The 14,930-nt window shown below is 42.5% G+C and overlaps 1 protein-coding gene across 1 annotated transcript in view; it reads right to left on the minus strand.

Annotated features, from left to right (window-relative positions):
• The window catches only part of LOC147427663 (dynein-1-alpha heavy chain, flagellar inner arm I1 complex-like), a 316,587-nt gene extending 305,932 nt beyond the window's left edge, over nt 1-10,655 (minus strand). The window contains exons 1-14 of the mRNA XM_086496532.1: nt 9,950-10,655; nt 8,666-8,806; nt 8,471-8,578; nt 8,193-8,258; nt 5,243-5,410; nt 5,073-5,150; nt 4,289-4,429; nt 4,003-4,166; nt 3,689-3,854; nt 1,454-1,628; nt 1,245-1,339; nt 1,003-1,077; nt 713-829; nt 523-633 (exon numbers count right to left, since the gene is read on the minus strand). Of these exons, the coding sequence (XP_086352658.1) occupies nt 523-633; nt 713-829; nt 1,003-1,077; nt 1,245-1,339; nt 1,454-1,628; nt 3,689-3,854; nt 4,003-4,166; nt 4,289-4,429; nt 5,073-5,150; nt 5,243-5,410; nt 8,193-8,258; nt 8,471-8,578; nt 8,666-8,806; nt 9,950-10,492 (2,148 nt within the window). The 5' untranslated portion in view covers nt 10,493-10,655. The remainder of the gene's footprint in view (nt 1-522; nt 634-712; nt 830-1,002; nt 1,078-1,244; nt 1,340-1,453; nt 1,629-3,688; nt 3,855-4,002; nt 4,167-4,288; nt 4,430-5,072; nt 5,151-5,242; nt 5,411-8,192; nt 8,259-8,470; nt 8,579-8,665; nt 8,807-9,949) is intronic.
• Between the last annotated feature and the right edge of the window lie 4,275 nt (nt 10,656-14,930).

A 14,930-nucleotide genomic window follows, 5' to 3' on the forward strand; every position in this document is an offset into this window, starting at 1 on the left:
AGCTTGCAGACTGGAGACTCGATCAAAGCACAGAGTATGAGGTTCATTATCTTGGAAGTATTTTTGCAAGTGATGTGTTCACAGTTCATGAATGGGGATTCTTCACCAAAGTGCCAAGAATTTGACAATCCCAGCCTTCCCAAAGCAGCATCAACCTGACATGTGGTGGGTCAAAAGAATGCAAATCCTAGAAGTGACTCTACCTTTATTCAAACTTAACTATAAAGATCCTCCCATCATAGAAGCCTCTCAAGGATGGCCATGCACTTAGTCCAGACACGGCAGAGAAGCCTTGAGTTTTTAATGGCGACTCCATGGTCTGGACTTTCTACAGTTGGTAAACTTTCTCAAGGTTGGTAAAATGTTTTCAACTAAACCTATTACGAAAACAGAACAGACCAGGTTCATGTATTTACCATAAATACTGAGATTCACAAAACCCAATTTTTCTCACCCTTACCCCAAAAAATGACTCCATCTTCAAGGAAAGCAAGGTAGATTTGGATGAAATAAATAAAGAACCTGTTTCAAATAATTTGTTGCTTGCTGGCTGACTGACTGAGCCCATTGCCCAGCCCAATGCTTCTCGAAGCTCAGCATTTGTTTCGCAAGTGCACAATAATACATGTTCATCTGGTAACAGCAGCACTAAAATGTTACAATTCAACCATTCAGGTACAAAAAGTGAACAAACAGCCAGAAAGGACTGGACCTGCTGAGCGGTAGGGTCATTCATCATTTCACTTCCAATGCTCTCAAACTTTTGCATAGTTTTCTTCAATTTTCCAAACAGACATCTGGCCCAATTGATTGACCCAGCAACAGGTGGCTGATTGGACAACCAACAAAGAGCTGAGAAAAATACCTTGCATCATCTTTCTCAAAACTAAAAGACTCCTCTTGGTCCTATCTACGATGTAAAAATTGTCAATTATGAACAATGTTTATAAACTGTCTTTGGTTTTAAGAACAAATTTCAGCCTTTAAAACATGGTAGAGGACCTGATTACGAGTACTAAGAGGTGTTGCTACGTTTTGCTCAAAGATTCCACGTGTGGTGTCAATCTCCTTGAGAAACTGCAAAATATATCATAACAATGAGCACCATGAAGTTGTGCTGATTTGAAAGTATCCCAATCAGACTTTCTTTCTTGGCATATCATTTGGAAAGATGTGCCAAACAGCTTGACGCAACAAGTGAAAGTCATGAATTATGAAGCACCAGATTATGAGGATCACTCCACCTGGGCTATGATATCATTGAACTTGTCAGTCATCTGCTTGTTGATTGCACCTTCACTTTTGATAGTCTTAAAGTTCTGTAATAAATCAAGGGCTCCTAGTACACACAGAAATAAAAGACCACCATCGTATAAAACTCTACCCATGTCCCAAATGCCAAAATATGATGTCTTAATACTTTTTTTTTGTAGTAAGTGCTTAATACACATACCTTCTGCACTTCGAAGTTTTTTAAAAGAGGTATCTATAAAGGCTTTTGTTAAGTGCTCGATGTTTTCTCTGTCCATGTTGAAATTTGACATTGTTGCAGACCATTGTAAGGCATAACTTTTGTCGAAAACATTAAAAGGTAGCTTTTCTACGTTCTCTACCATTCCAAGAACTTTCTGCAAAGCAGATTATATAGCAAGACCAGAAACAGAATCAAGCAAGGACCTTATTATCTGATTAAGTTAGAAAACAGACTGTTAAATGTTAGGAAGAGTCCCCCACATGTCTATCTAGCTGTTAAAAAATGCAAGCTGGTTCAGTAGGTCACCTGACAGTTGGGGACAGTGTTGTCAAGGCAGATAATTGACAAATAACACCACATAAACCTCCTTGTAGTTAGCCTGGAATATATACACAAGCCTGCCCTCAAGACCGTAGGTAACTGACATGCCTCTACCCATGTGGCTACTTCTTATCGCATAAGATAAGCTTAGATGACCTTCCCTGGCATTTTACCCAGGCTGCCACCACCCTGCTACAGCCCCTTTTTATGGTGTTCTTCATCTCCCTCACTGCCCTCATCAGGCCAATTGAAGTCACGTTGCTGCTGGTCATCCTCGCTCTCCTCCAACAATCCCCATGGCCATAGGTCTTATTGTTCACAGATTTTCAGCCTACATTAGATCTATTTAATGACTGTTTAGATCTGCATTTTTCAGCCCTAAGAGCCACAAAAGCTTGCAGTTTGGTTTGCATTTTTGCAGCGAAAGATCGGTCGTCTATCCCTCTGTGTGCAAAACCTGCTCCAGATCTTCCCCTTGTGGACCACTAGCAGCCCACATGGAGTGTTAAGATTGGTTTCCTTCACCAAATCAGGTTGGAGATGCTTCATTTGAAGAGTTGCTGCAACTGTAATCTCCCCAATTGTCTTGCATTGTGGTAATCTTGTAATGTACATTCCTTTTATGCAATGGAAAGCAAATACTATTCCGAAAATGAGATGGGGCGCCCTTGACATGGTTGGTTGAGACCTAATTGGTGTGCAATCTCCTCTCTCTCATTTACCAAAAAAAAAAATGGACATGGTCAAACGACCAATCAAACAACTATGTACAAAGGCTAGAAGACCAGTATTAGACACAGCCAAGATGGCAAAGCAGTCATGCTAGAGAATCACGCAATGAATGTTGCCTCCAAGACGCCGTCTTTCCAAACTCATGCATTTGCTACAGAAATGACCCCAGCAGTGCACTGATACATTCCAAAGCAAAATGCCTCTCAAAAGGAATACGTGCCTTTGAACACCACTTGCACCGTCAAAAATAAAGGCATTCTTGGTGGTCCGATTATGGCGGAAACCCCAATAACACATTTTTAAGATAAGAGGTATCAACTCAAAAGCAATAAAAAAACTTTAGGGGGCTAGCGAAAGCTTCAAATTGAGACTTCTAGCACTGATGACAAGGCTCCAATCCGACCATACTGCTCCCTAACTTTTCCCTTCATGCCACTAACAATAAATAGGCACACGGGACCTCATTAACATGTGCACACGACACTAGGACAGCCTGCCAGCACAGTAAATGTGTCCCCGGACTCCACACCTTCTGTCTGTTCTTCTACCATATATGATTTTCAGCAGGGGAGCTGTAGCATGGTCAATGCTCTCTGGCCCCACCCTTGGCTTCAAACAGGAAGTGGATAGCATGGGGATCCAGCTCCAGAGACACCGGCCCGTCTGGAGTTCTCCCCTAGACTTTTCTGTGTCGTATGAAGGTTTGGAATCAAAAGCGGGAAGTATGGTGGAAGGTGAGCAGGAGCCCTACCCTGTGTTTATTTGAAGAGCTCGATGCTCTTGTATTTTGGAGGGGCAACCATTGCATCCAGCCGAGAGTATGCAAGAGCTTATCCACACCCCAGATGGCAGCGCTAAATGCATGCAGCACAGCCTGCATTTTTCTCTCATGAAAAAGGCCCTCCCTCTCACTAGAGTGCAGCTTTATGTGCCAGTGTCAAAGGCCACATGGTTGGCTTCTGCTTCCCTATTGCATGATATTGCCCTTTGAGCATCTCCCCATTGTATTCCTTCCTCTCAGGGGATTTTTGCAGCCCTTCTGGGTGTGCTTCTAAGCAAAGCATCTTCTTTCTTTTGGGTTTCCATTACCGTTGAGATATAGCCAGTGCAATGAAATAAATGTTAATCAAAAAAGAGAAGATAGTATGGACAAAGGTGTACCTGGATCACAGATTCTATGCCCTCAATGTCTCCAGTAACGGCCTTCAACTCAGGGCCTAAAAAATGGAGGAAGTCATTAACAACCTCTACAATTGTCAGAAGATCTGCACAAATTGATGACATATACGTTGTACGTTCAAAAAGCCGCTTTCGATCAAATTCCCATCTGCAGAAAGAAGGGGGAATATGCGTGTGAGAAGAGGGGGCAATATGGCTCATCGGAGCGCATTTCTAGAAATACGGAATCAAAAAAAAAAATCAGCACTAACAAATGATATGAGATTCACAAAACATTGGAACAAATGGCAATGTACCGTGGATCACGACCACCCAGTTCAATGCGCTCACGAACTTGTAGGTAAGTCTCACTCCAGGAATCTAGTACCCTCTTTGCTGTCCTGATTTTTTGAAAAGCTTCTGCAGCAGGTAGCTTAAAGAGAGCCTTGAGATTGACTTCTTCCGTCACTCTTTCTGCAATCTGACAAAAGAATAGTAGACCCTAGTTTTTTTGGAAAATGGCTGTATATAATTATTTGTCGAATACAAACACTTGAAATTGTAACAGTTTCCAATTACTTGGGCAGCAAGAGAACATTTCACCTGTGTAGAGATGCGTTCCATAAGTCCTCCCATATGAGAGTCATCAGAATAGTATCGTGATATGATCCACACCATGCGGAGAGCATTCATCATGGGAGGTATTGTTTCCAACACCTTCATCATTGATTCTTTATGGATTGTCTGAAAAGACAAATTCAGAAGCATTATAAATGTATTAACCTGATTTTTCAGATCGCACAGCATACTTCCCCTATTAATGGGCGATATTACAAGACTTAGTGTCATTCTGCAAACCTTTCGTAACCAGTATATATTCACAAATGTTACAGTCCTGACAACAATACAATCAAATCTCTTGATATCCACATCTTTAAAAGTCAGCTTCACGACTGAACTTAACTAAGACAGATCATTTAAGCTGATCGAACCCAATGCCTGTATAATCTGTCTGTTCATAAGGAACTTTTACCCGAGTGAAACAGATAAAAGTAAGGGAGACCCTCAACTAAGCTGAACAAAGATCAGACCATCTGAGAATTAAAAGGAACAGTGCTGTGAATGCTTGGGCTCCTTACCAAGCTTTGAGAAGAACTCAACGATAAGATTCTCTCTCACATTCAATCGGGGAGCGGGAAGGTTGTCAATGGTGTGAAACAAAGAGGGTAAGATTTTCCCAATAAATTTGATGAATTTGCTACACATGATAAAATTGATTATGAATGTATGTGAACCTTCACTTGTGAAGACAATGTGAAGACAAGTATCAAAAAGATGGAGCAAAGAGAACCGACCATGAAAGAGCAAATGAACAAGTGGGCCCTACCTTGAAGTGTCTTTCCAAGGTTGTCAAGAAATTGACGTTGTCTTTTGCTTCTAAAAACATCTTGTTAAGATCAGAGTACTGCATTATAAAAACTCAAGGGTATTGACTCAGAACCCTTTCTCAGTGCAGAATTCAATATCAAGCAATCTGCCACACAAAGGCATATATACCTGCGACTTGAGACTCTGAAGTAGTTCAATGTTGCTACTCCCCACCTCTAATATTGCCACTATGCTCTTGACACGCTGAGAACTGAGTTGTCCATGAAGGCTGCTAAGCATGTTTACACGCTCTCTCCAGAAATCCAGCTCTGACAACGGATGCTTGCCCATAGGAATCTGTATAGTCAGGTAGAAAGTTTCTGTATCAATGTGCAAGCCTCATTCATCTGAGCAATGGTTGATAGTGTGCGAAAATTAAAGTTTCACAAGTGGTAAATTATCTTTTTTCTAGGCCATTTCCCGCATCTTATCCACATAGTATAGCTTAAAGAAACTGCTTTGTTCGTTCCTTTGTTTTAATGATCAAACACTGCAGCCCTAGAAAATACAACAAAAACTTTGGTGTTTGAACCGCTGCATCCCTAGGACTTTGGCAGAAGCTTAAAAGACTTTGGCAGAAGCTTACAAGACTGTGCATTGTTACATCCCTATGTACTTTGGCAGAAGCTTAAAAGACTATGCATTGTTACATTAAAAATTAGACGAGTGTAATAACCTCAACAATAATCCTATATTATTACCTAAGTTTTCAAATAGTTAACCTATGTTTTCAACCACAATTTATGGTGACATAGTATAACTTAGGCCCGTCACACATGGCCGACAGCATATGTGACCTGTCAATCCTTGGGGGACCACCTTTTTCCTTCATGCTAAGGATGTCCGACCTCACTGTCATACTAACCAAGGACAGAGACAAGAAATGGGCTCCTGGAGGGTTGCACAACCAATCAGTGCTTAGCTGAGGAGCCTCAGCAGCTTTTGGGGGGGGAGGGGGGGGGGGGGGGGTCACAATTTAGAGAATCCTGGACGTGAGCTGGCGGCCAGGTCGACTGCAGCCATGGAGTCCGTCCGCCCTGTGTGACAGCCATCGAAAAAGGTAGAGTTGATGATTGGGCCACCTCGAACTGGAGAAGGGTCGTCTGCCCTCATCTGAACAGGGCCTTAGCCATTTTTTTCCAGAAACTATTTTCATTTGAACAAAATATCCACCCTCTCTCTCTCTTAGTACTTTAGTACTAAGGTACCCAGACATTGTAACAGATTCACCACTTTTGTATCAGTTTGGTCTCATAGGTCATTCTGGCCTTTTGAAGACGTTAATATAACATTTCATTTCTCTCTCTGTACTCCCTGCATGCATCCTCCCTATCTCTTACACGGACAGAGATCACCAGACTTGTACGTCAAGATCTGATTCAGTTAGATACCAGGAGCACATGGATACAGCCGACACAGGAGATGGGCACGAAGGTGGCCTTCTACAGAGAGCATCTTCTCCAACTCATGGAGGACGGACGGTTTTGAGACTAGGCCTGCATACATGGATATGTACTTATCTCATGGGATACGATGCGCTATCGGGCAGATACGCACATCCTCACATCAGCTCCAGATTGAGAATGTCCGATTTCGAGGAGTACCAGCAAGGGCCAGGATATGTCACTTATGTCGCTTAGAGCCAGAGACAGAGCTGCACTACACATGTCATTGCCCGGCGTACTATGAGATACGAGGCCACTTCCACTGTCTGGACCATTTTCTAAAGTCATGAGATACGAGGATCTCCAATTGTTTCTACTAGAGCTCCGCAGACTTGGGGAGAGCTTGCTGGGACCTCAGGGGAGAGACGGTCTCAGAGACAGATCACAGATTTCTTTACAACATCCAGGGGAGAGCCAAGTGGTCGACCGAGCGACTGAACTGGGGAAATCCAAGTGCCCACGCTGTAGAGGACTACACAGCATCGACGGAGGCTACGTCAGAAGATTCGGAGCACTCTGGCCAGGCATGCACGACGCCCGGTCAGACTACTAACCATGGAGGAGATTGATGAGATCCGCCAACGACCGATGCTAGATCTCCTGTGATTCAGCTATCCCAGCTAGCTGCTTAGTTTCACACCTAGCAGTTTAGGACTCCATAGTATTTTATTTTGTCATTTTGTTATCTTGTTACTCTGACTTTGTATCAGATCCACCACATTGTAACTTTCTGGTCTCATAGGTCACTTTGGCCTTTTTGAAGACGTTAATATAACATTTCATTTCATTTCTCTCTCTCTAGATCAAAACACCTGCGACTAAGGAAAGGAGCTTCACAACATCAATGGAGACTGCAGCTGAGGATTCGAGCCATACTATCTCAACATTCAGAGTACAGATGAGGATAGACTCATGACCCATTACATCACCCCCTTGTACTAGGCATCCATTGTATCAGTGATCACACATATCCCACACAATACCAGCTAGTAGCACTTCTAGTTTCATTTTTAGCATCTCTTTTTTTGTACCCAGTCATGGTATTAGATTCACAAGTGTGTATCGGTTTGGTCTCATAGGTCATTTTGGCCTTTTGAAGATGTTAATATATCATTTCATTTTATCCCCCCCCCCCCCCCCCCGAAAAAAACGGAAAAAAGGAGACACTTTAGTAAAGAATGTACTTCACTATCATTGAGAAACCCCAGAAGACGGAACAACCATGAGGAATGTTATATCACTATCAAAACTATGGAACTTCAAAGCAATCAAAAGTAAACCTCATTGCTCTGAAGGGAAAGATCATCAAAGTCAAAGCTGAAGTGAAGTGAACTATATTATATGCCTTTCACGAGTGATGAAGGACATATAGTCCATGGAATGTCATAAAGATTTTCATAGCCACATCTCAATGCAGTAGCAAAAATAAGGACTGAGGTTAAAGCTCGACACACTTGCAAAATGCATTTTCGGCTTGCCAACTCAACACGGAAAAATATCAGTTTTATGTGTAGAACATTCTATTTCAGTGCTATCAATATACTTAGAGATAAGCTTGAACTTATTTTAGGGAAATGCTGTCAATACACCTAGAGATAAGCTTGAATTCTTTGCTATAATCATGAGAACATGACCTTTTGAGCTTCCTGCTGTACAGTAGCTTCAATAACAGGTACCCAATCATTGGCAGCTGTTTCCAACTGCAAAATCAGCATTGCGACAAAATTTCATTCAGGTCAGATCAGTCCAAAAGTAAACGCTAGTTAACAAGCTTTCTAATGAACCGACCATTCTTTATATAAACAAGAAAAATGCAAGTTAACTTTCTTAACACACGGCCAACATCAGCTGTACAACTTGGTGCTCCGAGAAACGGTCAAAATCAAAAAGTGATCATGAGTTGAAAATAAACCTCAAGCAGGAACTCATAATCCACTTCCGTCTTGTAAAGACAGTCAGGAGGAAGTGAAGGTATGGTAAGCTTTGTGGACAGAGTTAGAGATTGCTTTGCATTTGTAACCTGGAAGTTTAAAATTGCAAGCAATCAATGGAATGTGGGCCCTTCCTGTGCATATATACATCAATACAATGCAGCAGAATCATTGACCTGAGAAAGAACTTTTTGCATGTTACTCAGAAGCTCATTGCCCATTCTGTCCATGAGACATGTCTCTTTAACTCCCCAGAATTTGCTCTCACCAAGTATGTCTTCAGATGACAGCAGCGGAAGAAAGAGTTGGAGCAAGAGCTGAAATAAGTAGATGAACAACCAATCAAGAACCACAGAACATCATAAAGTTTTTGTTAAAAGACCATGTTATTGATGGCCCGCCAACCCAATCAAAGCTCCATTGTGAGCAGATTACATGACAAGTGCCTATGAGCAATGAGCATAGGTACCACTTTCAATGCTCTGCACTGTTCAACAGGTGCACAAGTACTCCAGTGGTTTCTATCACAGGCCTGCAGCTGCCAGTTACATAAAAGGCTCTTATTGGCCGAGTTGAGCACGTATTCACATTGTGGTATATAAGGTCATCTCTACCCCCACATTACATTTGGGTTTCTCACCATTTTTGATGTACATACTAATATCACAACACGGTAAACAAATTTGCCCCATATTCCGTTTTAGCCTTTAGTAGATGTTAATATACTCCGTCTTCTTCATTCTTTCTTTCCCACTTTCCCAAATGTCAGCCCTCTGACAGCTTAACCTGCTTACCTAGCTCGACAGCTATAATGTCAGGCATAACTTGCTTTTCTTATCTTGTGAGGGTAAGTGCTTGTTTTTGTTACTTCAAACCACAAAAACCTACGTATCTGTTCTTTATCATCCCATACTTGGTCATATATGGTCCATCTGATGAAGTGGAGACCCCTAAGGAACTAATATTCCGTAGGCTGGCCTTTGCAATAGCTATTCAAAGTGATACTAGAGCTGAGATTCATTGATCGACTCATGGTGTAAACTACACTCATGTACAGAAGCTCAAACTCCAGAAACCTACTTCCAAACCACACACTGTTCATACATTTATGCATGCAAACTAAATCCTTTTGTAAAAGTGTCCCGATGAACTTTGTGAAAAAGGGTCAGCTGTAATCCATTCATCAGCAAATGATGCAAATACTCGTCTGTGTATCCTGATCAACAAGAGAAGCTCTATCTACTCCCAGACCATATATTGCCACATATCAATGTACGCAAGCTGTATACTTTCATACAAAATTTCCTGTCATCATCCTGGAGTGGGTGTTCTTTGTTTCCTTCTTCAATGGACTTACTCCTTTGGTCATCATTACATTTGCAAGCCTTGCTAGTTAACCAATTGCATAGTTCCTGATAGCAGCTCATAGGCAACATTTTTGCTCCAAAGTTTGCACGCACCTGTTCCAGCGAGTCCAAAGATGGGCCAGCAGGCAGCACTCCATACTCAAGAAAAACATCCAGGTCCTCACAAGTTGCAAGGCCACTGGTTTTAAGCTTCATGAAGTACATCATATGTTCTGCAATGCGTCCAAGGTCCCTGGGATTCGAACCTGTGTAAGCATGCAGCTCAACTGATTCAGAGGCGAAGGTAACAGCAGGTGCAGTGCCATTGCTGGAAGCATTCTGCGAAGATAAGGAGAGCCGAGGGGTTTGATGAGAAGAGGATACTGCTGTGTAGAGGATAAGCCAGGAAGAGGAGGCGTTTTCTAAGAAATCGAGGAGGAGGGTTTGATTTTCGAGCAGGAAGTATGTGAAGAGCAAGTCTGGTATATCGAGGCCTGCGCACACACGCCGTCTAAGCCATTGAACACGATCGTCTTCTTGAAACGGGGCATTGTCATCACCATTTCCACCGCTGCCTGTGACAAGAAGAGCTTTTTCAACTTCCTCCTGCTGCTTCTGGAAGGGGCCCCCTGGCGGGCATGGAGATTGCACCTCCATGGCCGGAAAGGGAAGCGCAAGCTCGCAGGGCCACACTTCTGCGGCAACGGAACCAACAGCCAACTACCTTTACATGCATTTCTTTGGGCCTCCGTGGGACCATAGCAGTATTTTCTTTTTGGGCGGTCTAGTGGTAACAGTATGAAAGCATTTTGTTTTAGGCCTGCATAAGGCCTTAGGTAATAGGGTGTTTACACGCCGGCTAATGGAACTTGACAACTGCCCATGACACCTATTCCCTCTTTTTCCACATGTACATGCTACTAGCAATATATGGAGCTTGCTCGTGAAGGGACTTATGCAAAATCTGTGCTTCATGTGTACTACAGAATATTTGATTTCTAAGTTGCAATTTTAGCACATATTCATATTCCTCGTTCTATTTGGGGTGCATTGGTAAACTTGAATGTGAAAATGTGTGTCATAGTTGCCAGCCCAAAAAAAGTCCACCTATTTTGAATTTGGCCAAAAGCTGGTCATATGCAATTGCTTTAAGCACAGATGCAACAATAACTATTTTATACTTACCCTACTCTTGCTGCAACTGAAAAAGAACAAGATGATGAAGGAATAATAATCCATGAAATCCTAACTAGGTGTTATCCTTACCGACTCATTCTTAATCTCAAGGACTCGAAGCACCCAAAGCACTCTATAACATCCTATAAGTGAGCTCTATCTACTTCTATGCTCAAAACTTGATTTAAACATGTGAATCATGCACTACAAGCAGAAACAAAATGTAAACGGCTACCCTCAAAGTTACACAATATCGCAAGAAAAGAACATCAAAAGAAAGATCTTTCACCTGCAAACGCATAGCTATGCTCAGAATCGCAACACTACTCCATATGAGAGAGATACATATGGAAGAAGCAAGATGGTAGACACACAACAACAACAACAGTAGTCCTACGCTCACTTTGTATTATCCAAGACATAGGCCATTTTTACAAAATTTGGCTTTTATACCTTAGTCAAGGTTTAAAGTGAAGGGTTTGACTCAAACTTAGGGTAATATGCGGCTAGAGATCACATTTAGGTAACAAACACTTACATTTTGGAAGCTCATGGCCCCAAATACCAACCTAATACCAACTATACATCTCGGAATGAATAAAATAAAGTACAATGTTTGACCGTGACGCGATTTGCATTCATAAATGAAGATAGAATTACAAAAACAGAGCTCAATATGATAAGAAATAGTAGAACTATTAGCTTGGGTGCTAACATCCAAAATTCGATACACTAAAAGTGCTGTAATTGAAGCTGCAAGAGTTGGAGAAATTGCATCTAACAATGAAAGTAAATCTCAAACTAGTAGAAATTAGGCACATGCCCAAACTCCATGACAAAACAATATCAAAACTCTAATAATGTTCTAAGGCCTCAATACTACAACAATAATCTTTGGTAAGACTTTTCATAACATCATGTTGATTGGTGGAATAATGCTCTACCCATCTTTGCATTGAACCAAGATGACATCCAAAATCTGAGAGGATTGAGTATCAAACATAGCTATGGAGTAAGAAAACATATGGCCGTGTGCAATAAGAGGTGATGGACATTCTAATGTCACCTTATTTTGTTGGTGTTGCACTTTAGAACTAGTGGGTAGTATCTAGTGTGTGATCAGCCTAAGAAAAGCATTGAAGATCCTTTCAGGCATTCAGGATGCAACCATTTTATTTTGCCTTCTATTTGTGAAGATATTATAGATTTGGTTTCAATCAATATCATGCTTGCATAAATTTTTTCAGTGACTGATGATATCGAGTTTAGTTGTTCCTAAACTTCAGTGATGCTTTGTGTGTGTGTGTGTGTGTGTGTGTGTGTGTGTGTGTGTGTGTGTGTGTGTGTGTGTGTGTGTGTGTGTGTGTGTGTGTGTGTGTGTGTGTGTGTGAGAGAGAGAGTGAGAGAGAGAGAGAGAGAGAGATTTCATTTATGCCTTCTAGAAATCGAATTTGTCCTATGATACTAAGTAACGTACATGTGTGTCCACTAGGTATCCAACAAGAAGCATAAAAGTATTGCAAATAGACCTGCTACAAAACAAATATATAGACACCCTAGTAAAGCATAGGGGATGAAGTAAGGAAACAAGTAGTGCTTAAACTCACACCCTCTAGTGCCAAAGCTCGCTGGAAAAGCTTGCTCCATTCCAATTCCCATTGTATCTAAAACAAGTTAAATTAAAAACTAAAGTGGTCTTCCATCCCTCATTAAATATTAATTTAAGCTTCAAGATTTGATATGTCAATTCAAATAATGTTCTCTCTCTCTCTCTCTCTCTCTCTCTCTCTCTCTCTCTCTCTCTCTCTCTCTCTCTCTCTCTCTCTCTCTCTCTCTCCCTAGGAAACCCTAGCTGCCATTTCTCTCTCCCCCCCCCCCCCCCCCCAAGCCTCCCCCTAGGCGAGAGGATGCCCTGTGGGGGGGCGTTAAGCCATAGCTCGCCCCCACTCGACTCAGAATTTCCTGCTCTGCCTTGCACAGACTGTTTCGGCCCTGCTCGACTCAAAGCTATTTCGTCCCTGCTTGACTCAAAAGCTCTGGTTTCGGCCATGCTCGACTACGCCTTGGCTCTGGTCCTGGCTCTGGGCTCTAGTTTCGGCCCTGCGCTGGTCCTAGATGGCCCTGCTCGACTACACGTCCCTGCTCGGTTTCGGCCCTGGATGGTTTCGGCTGCCTGCGAATCCTGATTTTGCCCTCAAGAAAGCCTTTCAGTGGGTTGTGCCTACGACTTCAAGAACTCAAGAAGAAGGTCGGCCTTAACCCGACCTAAGGTTTCAAGCAAGAAGGGTTCCCTAGCTGTTTCAAGCAAGAAGGTGTTTCTGAAGGTGATTCTCTATTTCAAGCAAGAAGGGGTTCTCTGTTTCAAGCAAGCAGGTGATTTTCTATTTCACAAGAAGAAGGTCAGCCTTTAAGGCTACTCCGATCTAAGCAGCTCACTCTTTGCATTCATGGCTACTCGGGCCTCGTCCCGAGGTAAGCTTAGTTTTGTTGGAGTCGTAGCAACACCTCTGAAGGTAGACAACATCACCCCCCTTCAAACCGAAGTCGAAAGCCTCCGCAAGGAGAATACGAACTGAAACAAAGGCTTTCAGCTTTCGAAGCCCGGCTTGCCACGCAAGGAGGAGGAGTTGAAACAGATAGAAATCAAATTCTCGAATGCAAAAGAAGAAGTAGAGACGACCGTCACAAAGGAGGTCAAAACTCAAGTAGAAGAGGTAATCTCTCGCACGGTCGAAGATCGTGTGGCATCCATGCTACGTGAACAACAACGACAGGAGGATATCACCCTCAATGTTCGCATTGGTGGGCTCCCAAGCGATTGGAAAGGGGAGGGGGATCTCAAGTTTCACAAATCATTTGCCCGCATCCAATCCGCAATCCCCATGGTAGTGATCCAGCGACAACCACTTCTCTTGCACACGAACCTCGCACCAATCATGCAATCTACACTTTCAAAACCAAGGTGGACCGAATCGAATTTCTTAAGCAATCAAGGCTTCTCAAGGACACCAAAATGTAGTTTGCAGAAGATCTTACACCCGCTCAACTCAAGCAAAAGAAGGTTGAACTACAAAAGATACGAGAAGCGCGCATAGCAGGGAAATGGGCAAACTACCAAGGAGGTAAAGCCATTATTCAAGAGTTTTGAACTCCCAAACCGGCTCCCTCCTCACCCCCTTCTCCATAGATTTTGTTCATCTTATCTTATCTTACCTTCTTTTTGGACCCTCAGTCCTTAACTAAGATGTATCCCAAAATCCCCCCACGTTTGTAATGTTTTTTCTTTGGTCCCATGGGTCATATCTGACCTCCATGGACGATAATACAATCTCTCTCTCTCTCTCTCTCTCTCTCTCTCTCTCTCTCTAGACTACCCACATATCATGACATACTACACTCTAGTTTGGTACCATAGCTAGCCCTTTACAAATCATGGTTGTACCATGTAGAAATGGAGGATGTGGTAGGGGAAGAGGAAGAGAAGCCCAAGCATATGCAGAAGTAGGAGAGCCTACCCTGGGGGCTATGGCTTCCAAGCCAAAGGCTAATTAAAAAGGGGTGTGATTGGTCGTTGCTTAGAAATAAGTGTGATATGCCAAGAGGGTTCCATGGATTGCCTGAGCCCATGAAGATGGATGCAAATGGCATGTTTATGTAGAATTGTCATGAGAACCTTGTTAGTTCTCTTGGCCTATCCATTGGCTCTTGGTTAGTACAGGCAAGATTTGCTATGAAAGATCTTGTAGTTGGTCTTCAGCAGCATCAAAATCAACTCGTTGACAAAGTGACTGCCTCGATCAATGGCGATCTCCACCAAATCTACAAAAAATATTTTCATACAAGAACTTTGTCACAGTATTGCCGATGGAATCAATTGTTGCCAGTACCTTTGGCCACTTGGTGGCATAATCTTTAGCCA

This window comes from Adiantum capillus-veneris, chromosome 23 (genome assembly GCF_014529385.1).
Source record: "Adiantum capillus-veneris isolate H3 chromosome 23, ASM1452938v2, whole genome shotgun sequence".
Classification (NCBI taxonomy): domain Eukaryota; kingdom Viridiplantae; phylum Streptophyta; class Polypodiopsida; order Polypodiales; family Pteridaceae; genus Adiantum; species Adiantum capillus-veneris.